Source organism: Dufourea novaeangliae, unplaced genomic scaffold (assembly GCF_001272555.1).
Source record: "Dufourea novaeangliae isolate 0120121106 unplaced genomic scaffold, ASM127255v1 scaffold8, whole genome shotgun sequence".
Taxonomy (NCBI): Eukaryota; Metazoa; Arthropoda; class Insecta; order Hymenoptera; family Halictidae; genus Dufourea; species Dufourea novaeangliae.
This window is the reverse complement of record NW_015373923.1, coordinates 4,334,873-4,346,154: the sequence shown is the minus strand read 5'-3', so window position 1 is coordinate 4,346,154 and position 11,282 is coordinate 4,334,873. Positions and strand designations below refer to the sequence as shown.

The following is an 11,282-nucleotide window of genomic DNA, read 5'->3' as shown; positions in this document are numbered from 1 at the left end:
GAAAGAGACAGAGATCGTACGGGAGCAAAAGGGAGAGTCGGAGAAGGTGCAGCCGCTTAACGACCACCCTGTACATCCGTATCTTTCGTGGTTGCGTACTCCCTCTTTCTTTCTCTCTCTCTCTCTGTCTCTTCCACCCTTTCCTACCTCCCCGTTCCGATAACCGTCTCTCTCGCCCCCTTCTATCCCGACCTTTCCTCTCCGTCGGTGCGGTTCCGGCGGCGGCAGGGGGGAGGGGTGCCGTTGGGACCATTATCTGTAATTGCTTTCCTTAATTCGATGCTCGTTGCTCTGCGTAGCGAATGGAGAAAAAAATTCTTCCGACGCACCGGCGAAACGGGTTAACTGGCCTTCGGCAAAAAAGAAACGGTACACGGGTGTCCCTTTGTTCGGAGGGTAATTCACCAAATTCGGGCGATTCGATGAAATTTTTGTTCTCCTGCCACGAAATTCCAAAAGTTCTGATCCGTAGTTGCAGGGTGAACGCGGAAATTCGACTAGTTCGTGTACCGTTTGGAAAACTCGAGATCGTCTTAAGGCAGAAGAAGATCGAGAGGGGGGGAGAGAGAGAGAGAGAGAGAGAGAAGCCGGGCGTATTTAAATGCCGCGAGTTTCCAGCTAATGTCCTAATTACGCGCTAATCGACTTTCGGCCCGTTCATTAGGGAACTGGTCGTTTCACCGATCGACTTCCAACGAGGGGAGTTTTAATGGTAAGTAGCCGTGACTCTGTCTGGCTACTTCCCCTCTGCAGCCCTTGTCGGCGGAACGGCGAATCGAAAGATAATCAAATGCGGTCTGAGGTATAGATAGATAGATAGATAGAGGGAATGGAAGACCAGGGGGAGTAAGAGAGGGAGAGAGTAAGTAACGGTCGTTTGTTCTTGAACGTCGAGAAGTTGATGTACGAGGGAGTCGTGGCGGCTGGTCTGGTAGCTCGCGCGAGGCGAAGCGGGGCGAGGCCGATGTACGCGCGCGTTCCACGCTCGCTCGCATCCCCCGCTTGCAAATTGATAGACACCGCCGCGGCCGTAAATCACTTTACTGACAATTGATTTGGTGCCCTCCGTTTTACCTCGTTGTAAACTCCACGCCATGCTGATATTTACGATCCCGCGTGTACACACGACGTCACCCAGTGACACACTGCCCGTTACCGACGACAAATCCTTTACATTTTTACACCCTACCATTCACACTTTTCTCTCGTCTGGTGCCCACATTTTTCTGACTTTCCGGGTTAGTTTCTCGTATTTCCTGTGGGCCTTTACTCGGACTTCCGCTCATTCAAGGTAAGACGATTAGCTTCGATCACGGAGAAAAACTTTTGAAACCGGTGTGCGATTTTTTAACTGTTTTTACTTTTTTTTTTACGGGGTTGCGAAGTTTCTACCGATTATTCGGGACAGATAGATTTTCTATAGATACACTAGTTTCCTCGAGTACAGCCCAGCCGCGTCCTAAGTAGCGTGACATACACAGACACGTAATGGGTGTGGTGCATTCGTCTCGGTGTGTTGTCTCGGGGGTGGCGATCCGTCTTGCTTACCAGCTCCGTCGTTGACACCACCCACTCGGGAACACCGACCATCCGTTTCGAAGCCGGCGGTATGAGAAACCCGCAGGAGAACCCGGCACATCGACCTTGCCCCCTGAATCTCGGAACCTTTGTTAATCTCTCGACAATCGGCTGCCGGTCACCGTATCGATCAGGGTCAAGCTTAACGCAAAGGGAAGGGGGTCGGTTCCTCCTGGAACGCGTTTCTCGTTCCATTAAACTCACGCGTGACAAGCGATTTTTCATTCCGTCGCTCGGTCAGTCCTTTCCCTTCCCCACCCCTGAATCTTTTTGCCACGATACCGAGCTTTTTTCGCAGGGTATAATGCTTTTTCTATCGACGTGTTAGCACCGGGGAAAACCATACGAACCGAACTTCCTCCGTCTGATGTTCCGTGATCGTTCGGGGTTCGGGGAACGCGGTGCATCGACAATCTAACTGCCCCACGTTACCCAAATACGGTTGATACGTATGCAGGGTGAACCACGAATCGTGATCAGTAGAGATTTACTCTGTTATTAGCAGTTACGTTTCTTTTTAATTGAATTTGTGAAAGAAAATTGAAGGTGACCTTGAAAAATCATGAAAAAAAAGAGTTGAAAAAAAATTTGCTATAATCACGTTAAAACTCTCTTGACACCATGCTATACCTGATAAAAACATTTTCGATCGGACTGCTAATAACAGAGTAATCTCTACTGACCACGATTCGTGGTTCACCCTGCATATTGCAAACAAGCTGAATTATTTAAATACCGTTACAAAATGTTGCGTGAAATTAATATCGCAGTATAATATAAAACCAAGCCCAACAGCCTATTAAGTTACGGCATACATTTTCGACGATTCGAAATACAGTCCGTCTGGCTACATACGGCTTTTTTCACTGTGGCAGTCATCGCGTTAAGGCCGTGCTGTCCAATTTGGCTCTTTAGAGCCAACAGCCCCAACCGTCCGCCGTTACCCTGGAGTAACAGAGACAATTGTTTCTACGAAGGCACACGGCTCGAAATTGGAAGGGGAAGCAAACGTGTGAGGGGGCTGAGAGCCAAGTTGGACAGCACTGTGCTAAGGGATTATTGTCGTCGAACCAAATCGGAGAAGGCTTTCAACGAGCACCTTTCCGATTCCCCAGGATTCCCTGATTTTCGTACTCACCTGTACGTTTCTCGGCATCGCGGTACGTAACCTCGCTGAGAATAACAGACAGGCTACGCCCTTTTGCGTTCACGGCGTAAACAGCGACATGGACACCAGCCTCCACAGACGCCTCCAATCCGGCCAGGGAAAAGCTCGGCTCGTCCGCGTTGGATACGTTGTAGAGGGGCTGACTGCTCGACAAGAAGTCCACGTCGCCGTGGTACACCTCCAGGATGAATTTCTGAGGCAGCCCACCGTCGTAGCCCGCGACGCATTTCACCTCGACGCTCGTGTATGTTTGGTTCGCGAGCGTGCAGTTACGTACCGGAAATGGTTTTCCTGAAACGAGAAAACGTCAGCCACGGTTAAATGGGGCTGCTAGGATTCCGGCGGCGGGAGCGGTTTTTTTGAATCGTTAAAATTTTACTGTCCCCCGTGTCGCGCACGACCACCTCTGTTATACTTCTGCTCGCGGCTGGGGAAACAGCTTCGTTTCCGTGTGCGTTTCGGTAGACCGTCGTCTTTTAGGCCCGGCGCACACGAACGGCACGCGACATTTCGCAGCGATTCATACGTGACGCTGATTTCGGCGGAAACTTTGCGTCTTGTTTGCGTTAATTTCGAGCGGTGAAATCATCTTTACAGTTAGTAATTATCTGATTTTAGTAATCTTTAGGATTACTTAACACTTTGACTGCCACGTCACCCAAATATGGGTGACACGTACATTGAAAAGTGTCTGGATTATTTAAACAATGTTATAAAATGTTTGCATGAAATTAATATCACAGTATAATTTAAAACAAGACCTACAGCGTCTATTAACTAAACTCAAATATTTTCCACAATTTATGACTTAAAAAACGAAACAAAGTGTGTCTGGCTACGTACGGCCTTTTTCACTGTGGCAGTCAACGTGTTAAAGGAGCATTTAATACTGTGGTTTACGATTTAAGGGAAGATGAGGTCAAGTTTTGTAACTACTTTAGAATAAGTGTGAAATCGTTTGATGGACTATATACATTTCTATGAATATGCTTCGAAATAACGCGAGCTGCTCGTGTGCGCCGGGCCTTAACTCGCGTGCATATCGCATCGCGCCTTCGTTCGCAACGACAGTTTCGACGACTGGGACGCGAGCGAGGCGATGTAGTATACCGACCGGGCAAAAAGCGAAGGAAAAGGTTGACGTTCCGGAAGTCCCCGAATATTAAAACGACTCGGCGCGTGAAATTGCTTCGTAAAGGATTTCAGTCTTGGCTGGCTCTTTAGAACGTTACGATTGTAAACGGCAAACCGGAGCGGCCCGACCGCCGCGTCGGTTGGTCGCTCGCAATATTCCACGGTTACTTTGTGCGAATCCCAACGCTCCCGGCGAGCATTACCGAGCTCTGTGTAATAAGAGCAAAAGAGGCTCGTCTCGCGCGGGGAACCGACTTTCGTACACGCTCGACGCGCAAACGATTATCATCCTAGCGTGTGCAGGCCACCGGACTGCCCGGCGATATCAAACCAGTGGCGGAATATTATTCTCGTCGGTTCTCCACTTAATTCGTGGAATACGTAGCGTGTAAACATAGGTACATATTCAGGGTATAACAAACGTGTGTACATTCCTGAAATGGGTGATTTGTGAGGTGATTTGGAACAAGTTTTTCCTTAGCAGAAATGTTGTCCGAAGCTTTGTTAACGAGATATTAACGAAAAACCCTGACCAATCAGAACGCCAGTCCGACGGCTGAGCTGTCGCAGTAGTATTGGCTACCAATCGCAGCGCGCAGCCAACGCAACCGTGGAAGCTCAGCCGTCAGACTCGCGCGCTGATTGGTCGGGGTTTTTCGTTAATATCTCGTTAACAAACCCTCGGACAAGATTTCTGCTAAGGAAGAACTTGTTCCAAATCACCTCACGAATCATCCATTTCAGGGACCTACAAGATTTCTGTTATACCCTGTGTGCCGAGGAAATTTCCTGGCCATCTTCCGCGCTTTCGATACCAATTTTTCTTATCGCGTCGGGCCCTCGTTTGTCGTCCTTTGTCCGCTAATATTTCCCGGATACTTTGCACCCCCCGAGAACGCTGCACGCTCCACAGGTTGGCTGAAAGCGCGCGCGAGACTCACAGCTCTCTGGAAATCAAGCTCACCAGGGCCCGGCCGGTGAAAAATGTTTGCGCGTCTACGAGTGGCAAGGATTTAGTGTACCGGGATAGTAATGGTCACAGAGATGTCCCGCACTTTTTCTTCTTTTCTGTTCGCTTCGCGCGCTCTCTACATGCCGTTCTCTACTCTCGACCCCTCTCTCTCCGTCTCCAGGCCCGCGCTGATGCAGTTTGCGTCCTGCGAAACTCTCTTTCTCATCCGTCAGTCAAAGCGCACCGTTGTTGTAGTCGTGATTCGACGCCGAGTCTTCTCGGTCCTCGACGCGCGTCGTGTCCCAACGCTACATCGCGCCGGTATTTTTCTTGCCGTACCTTTCTTTTTTCTTCTCTTCGGGCCATGCTCTAGCTCGAAATCAAATTTCCTTTCCCTTGAACAGACAGCGCGCAGCTATCGCGCCCGGCCCTCCGAGAGGCCGGGGCAAGGAGAAAATAAATATTGTTCGCCTTTTCCGTCGGCACACAGGGAGGAAAGTGAATCCTTCGGTCCCCCGCCTTTCTTTCACTTTACGTCCACGCTCTTTTTTCCTTTGGGCTATCTTTGTTTCTCCTTTCGCGAATCTATTTATATACCCTTGCGCCTTGCTCCACTGCCGCCGCGATTTCGTTCGCGTTAATCGCAAACCCCGCGCCCTCTTGCTCCCCGTTCGAACCCCTCGGTCGCTTTAAACGATATATTGAATTTTCCAAGGATTCCATCCCCATCCGGTTGTGCTCCCTCACGCCGCGGGGTCGTTCGATTTATTTTCATCCACCGCTTAATACAAGCCTGTGGTCTCGAGACTGCGCGCCTCGTTCCGATACGCTGTATCTGACATTGTTTATTCGTTCGTATGCCGACGAAGCGTAGAAAAAAAAGAAAACGAAATTCTTTGTAGCCATTTCGAGCTATCCTAGTGGGTTATTAAACGAAAATTATTCCACGTTCTTTGGAATCGATCAGACAAAAATCAATTTTCTTTCGATCCTCAAAGAGGACAGGAGAGAGTCGTCGTTCGAACAATAATGGAATCACCGACAAATAACCGGCTCAACTTTCTTTAAGCAGATCTCGATGCAACCCGGTCTCTCGTCTCCCAATACCCTATACCAGCGACGCAACATCCAATACCAATAACGAGAGATTTGAAAATAATTTTGTTCCGTCGAGGATCGTTTCACGGGTCACCGCGGATGAAAGAGGCCCGTCCTGGTTTTCCTTGCGACAGGTTGGATAGAACCGACTGATCCCAGGGACGACTATCCGTAAAGGTTTCTCGAGGTTACTCTAAACCTCGGACTCGGACCACGGAATCTCGATGTTTCATCTTCTCTCTAGCTAGTAAAATGTCCCTCGACGCGACGACGGATCGACGTTCGTCGGTTTTTTATTCGATCTCGCGAAAACAAAGGGCCGGGGAGCGGGAAATGTGGGAGCGGAAATAAGCGAGATGAAAATCCACGAACCACAAAGGATGGAAATCCGTCGATTTGGCCGCGCGGCGTGTATACGTCAACGTCAATACGCTTTCGGCAGGTCGTCGCGTCAACGTCATTCTCGATCATACGAGGAGGCGTGAGGGGGGGGGGGAAGACGCGATGACGGCACTGGCGGCGGCGCCACCGCGCGTCCCGTAAAATCCGCGCTCGGGGATTAATGTCGGTTTACCGCGCGATGATTGGTTGCATCGCATTGTACACGCAGGGCGATAATTTTCGCGTATCTGTCAGGATTTCGACCGTTTGTTCCCTTCACCCCGTCACAGCCGGGACCTTTAGAAAATTGGCCGGCGCTCGAGGAATATAACGCTGGACTAAAAGGAGTCCCATGTTCTCCCTCTCGAAGCCGGCAAAAAAAGAATATGGCGATGCTCGAGATACCCGTATATACCACCAGTTAACCTCGAGTGATCTGCCCGAAATTCGATAATTAACGAGAAATTAATTAACTCGTTCTGGTGCGCAGTACACGATACCATCGCATCGTGTACGTAAAATAAACAAGGGTTTGCTCTCGGAATGTTTGCCAATACGGTTATGCCAGCGACTTTTCGTTAATTTACCGATCGAACCGTTGATATTGCCGTTCCCAGGCAACGTTGTGGACGTTTACAGAGCACTTCGTTACTGTGTTCGAAGCGAGGTTGAAATAACGGACGCTGTGTGGACGGCAAGATCGGATAAGAAATCGGTTGGAGGTTTTAAGAACAACCCCCTCTTCTCCCTCCTCTCACGTAGCTTAACAACGACGAGACAGGTTTGAATAACGATCGTATTTGAAGTAATTGGAAAGATCTTTAGGGGCAGGACAATCTCGGTTTCGGAACGGTAAATAATTGAGGCGTTAATAGTCTCGGTGGTTTGGTTCGGTCTCGAGGGCGCCAGGAATACGCCGGTTCCTGAATAATTTACACGCGGGAGGACTTTCGAGCCAGAAGTAGCAGCAACTGCGACCCGACGGTCTATTCGAGCTATCTCCTCATTGACTCGCAGGTTTCATCGTCGAATTTCGAATTTTAAAAAAGTGAGAGACTTTCACCCACGGCTAGGAGTGCGTGCTTTTTTTTATCCCTCCGGGAACGGTGCCGGGGTCAGTGATGGAGCTGTCCGTGTAATTCGGGAACTGCTCGTCGTCTGACATTGTATGAAAACGGTCAGGCTGAAACGCCGCAGAAGAAACTGACTTACGTCTTTGGCTCACTTTATTTCCTTTTCCACTCGCCGTTCCTTCTTCTAGTCGACAAAACTTCTACAGTGTCGGTACAGGCCTCGAGCTCGAGCCGCCTTGACTTTGTGTTACAGGCTCTCCTCGATTATCGTCCCAAACTGGGGTCCGGGACAATAATCTTATAGGGAGAAATGCTTCTAATTTTTTTTGCTCGAAGCCACGGCAACCAAAGCGTACGGGCAACAAAGTCTGCGCTTGACAGATTTAACGACCTCCCCTCCCCAGTGATGGGGGAAACGCCTGGACAATAATCGCATAGGACAAGCCAGACAATAATCGAGAGAAGTCTTCAGTGACCTAGCGATATGAGTCAGAAATGATTTGGACGCTCCGCGAGTCCAATATTCAGAGGGTTAAACGACAACCTGTATTTTCCAGTCGGTTGATCGCGCTGTTTATCGTTGCGCCGCAAAGTGTCGTGTTTGCGTGTTCACGGTCGAAACGTAACACGGAGAGAGCACGGTCATAGTTTCGCGAGCGTAAACAGGCTCGTTTCTCGGCTCGAGAAAGGCTTTTAACACGATTTTCTGACCGCTCCCGAGACTCCTGACTACTCGAGTGCCCGCTGGCTCGTCGAAAGGGGCCCCCGGTGTAACGTTTACCGAGAGATCCGGTAAATACTCACCGGCGGCTACCAGCTGGAAGAGACACGGTCTCGCTTGTGTGCCGACAAAATTGTCCGCCCAGCACGACAGAGTACCGTAATCCAGCTCGGTGGTCGGCGTGTACCTGAGCACGCTCACGCCGCTCGACTTCTCCATCGAGAATCTGCCCGGCGCGACTTCCAACGTTTCCCCGCTGTTGTTGAACTTCCATCGGAAATTGTGCGCCGGTGGATCGGCCTCCACTCTGCAAGCGATGTCCAGTGACTCGCCCCGAGACGCCCCGACCACGATAATTCGGTCCTCCTTGCAGACAGGTGCGACTGAAACAAAAAACCAAATACGTATACATTATACATGGTTCAGGAATGAATTATTTCTGTTGTTGTTAATATTCGTACGGGAGTTTTGAACGGTATAATTATTCGGTTATCTGCATTTAATAATCGGAATGTATATAGATTATTTATATCAATTATACAAGAGTCAAATTGAATGTATAAAAAGTCAGAATATTCGTATCTTCAATATCATTGATGACCAATTGATTTAATAGTAAAGAATGTAGGATTTCAAAGTTCATCGATAAAATATAATGTTTTAAGAGAAGGTATAGCAATAATTATAAGTATAATTATTGGTATAATGGTTCATGTAATTTCTAGATTATGGTGTTTTACTAGATACTTTGGGTCTTTCGGTTATCGTTGACGGAGATGGTCTGTTTATGTGAAACAGATGAGTAAAAGTTGGGGATGGCAAGCAACCCGACGTTGCCTTGCCTTAAGAATAAGGACATTTTTCCTAGACGATCTGGCCACGGAGTGGGAAATACAGCGACGACTTTTGGTAAGAGGACTGTGATTGACCGCACAACATTTACCTCAGAACCTCGAAAGAGCGCAGTTCTTTTAAAAATCAAAGGCCTCGGACTAATATTTCTAACACACACGTAAGTTTCGTTAACTCCCGGACGTATTCGCTGGCAGGCACAGGATCCGACAAAGAGGACACTTGGACCGTCGCTCGAGACTCGAGAATCGCGAGGGGAAAAAGGGGTTCGATGGTGCTTGCGACGACAATGCGAGAACTCGAGAATGATTGCGCTGTAGGTACGGGGAACTCGAGTCACGGTGTCCTATCCACTTCCATGAAGGATATAGTCGAGGCCCGTGGGAACGTTTATTCGCGTTTTCGTCTCGAAAATTTTCGAAGCACGCGTCTCGCAGTTTCGTGGCGGCGAGATTTTCGCGACGGGACGCGAAAAGATTCTACGATCGTCTCTACTGTACCACGTTTTTCGCGCGCGGTGTACCTACGATGTATTTTCCTCGTTTATCCGAACTTCCTATCTCTCTTTGCATTCGTCTCACCTTTCACTCGACGGGCTATAAGAGAGATAAATAGACGGACGTATCGTATCGGCTTGGAAAGAATGAAAAAGGTCTTCAGGATCGAGCAGGTCCGGATTAAGATTTCTTGTGGCCCAGAGCTATCCAATTTTCAGGGGTTTCTTTGGTTAAATGGTGGGGAGGGGGTGTAATACAGCACAAAAAATACATAAATCTTCATAAATTGAAATTTATTTTAAATAAAATTAAATAACATTTCACTATACCAAAATAAAAGGTTCAGCCCCCCCTTAGACCCTCTCTTGATCCCCGACCCTGGGATCGAGGTCCTAGGAAGCCGTACTACAACTCAACGATATTAGGAATCGACAATCGAGCTAGTAACTTCAACAAGTAGAATGAGCGTGGATTAGTCAGACGCCTGGAAGCGATGCTGTCGACCCTTTGAGAAAAGACGTGGTTGTATGTGCCTACACGATCGTTTATAAGTATTAGGACACCTGGAGTGTATGAGGAAAATATGATGTTCCGTAAGTGTTACTCATTTTGAGCCATTTCGACTAGTTTATATTAGCGTACCTGTTGTTCATATAGCTTTGAAATTCCCTGGACGATATTCATATCAGACCTTCAACTATTTCGTAATGCCTTATTTCAATTAGGTACTCCATATACGATAAGTGTTCTAATATTTATGAACTGGAGTGTACATACCACGAATCGAGGCAATGGTCGAGGACAACTTTTTAGAGACATCTCGACACCGGAAGGCATCGTATGGATTGGGTTTCGGTCGATCGCGGATCGTTTCGAAAAGTGCGACGAACGGGGATAGTTTTTCGTTCGTTTATCAACGTTCGATTCGTTGTTATTTACTTCAGAAGTAAAACAGCGCGCAAAATCAAAGCTACAGCGCGGTCAGTTTATTGGTCCCCCCCCCTTTTTTTTTTTTTTTTTTGGTTCTTTTTTGCCCTGGAACAAAGGTACGCTTGTTTGCTATTCCCTTTATTTAATTACCTACCGCGTGCAATTCGGTAAATAGCAGTTGAAGTTAGGTCTCGAGCACAAAAGCGTCATCGAGCGAATACAGTTCTTTTTCCGTTCGACAGCTTTTGTCCCGTTCGATTGGTCGACGAGCGAAAAGCGTCCGCGTGATACGAACGCTGTAGCGAAAGAATTCATTTGCAAATGAACCGCGTTCGTGGAATCCCGACCAAATAAATATAAGGCGATACGCAAATAACCGACCTCTCGAAACAGGTTTCGTTAAAGCGCAAATATAATACCGACGCGACAGGACGGACGGACAGTGACGCGGATGACGGTTCTCGGAAATATGCGCAACGATCGTCGACGTCGACGCGTCGGTTTTTCCGTTTCCCTCTTGTCGAAATTGAACGGTTGCAGTCTGCGCGAGCGTCGAGGAACACCGAAGCGGACACGCTCGTTTCCCGCAGTAGTAATTAACAGGCGCGACATCGTGTGTATTCGTCATTAGTCCGCGTGTCTAGGGTCTGTAATTCAAAATTAACGATCAGAATCGTCGAACGCAATACACCGATACCGCGCTTTTAGATGGCGCGTATGAAATTTAATTATCATCCCGTGTGACAGGCAGCGTCGCGACGCGGTATGGACAAAGCCATCATCGCGCCCTCTGATTTTGTGTCGCCGCTTGCGGAATTTTTGCCGTTCGCTTAATTGCTATCGACGCTGTAAATTCCGCTTTGCAAACCCGTTCGACAAAAAAAAAAAAAAAAAAAAA

General features: G+C 48.2%; 1 protein-coding gene across 1 annotated transcript in view; it reads right to left on the bottom strand.

Moving 5' to 3' along the window:
* Positions 1 to 7,584: 7,584 nt before the first annotated feature.
* LOC107194586 (nephrin-like) overlaps positions 7,585 to 11,282 on the bottom strand; it is a 157,403-nt gene continuing 153,705 nt past the window's right edge. The window contains exons 11-12 of the mRNA XM_015584228.1: positions 8,189 to 8,488; positions 7,585 to 7,661 (exon numbers count right to left, since the gene is read on the bottom strand). Of these exons, the coding sequence (XP_015439714.1) occupies positions 7,585 to 7,661; positions 8,189 to 8,488 (377 nt within the window). The remainder of the gene's footprint in view (positions 7,662 to 8,188; positions 8,489 to 11,282) is intronic.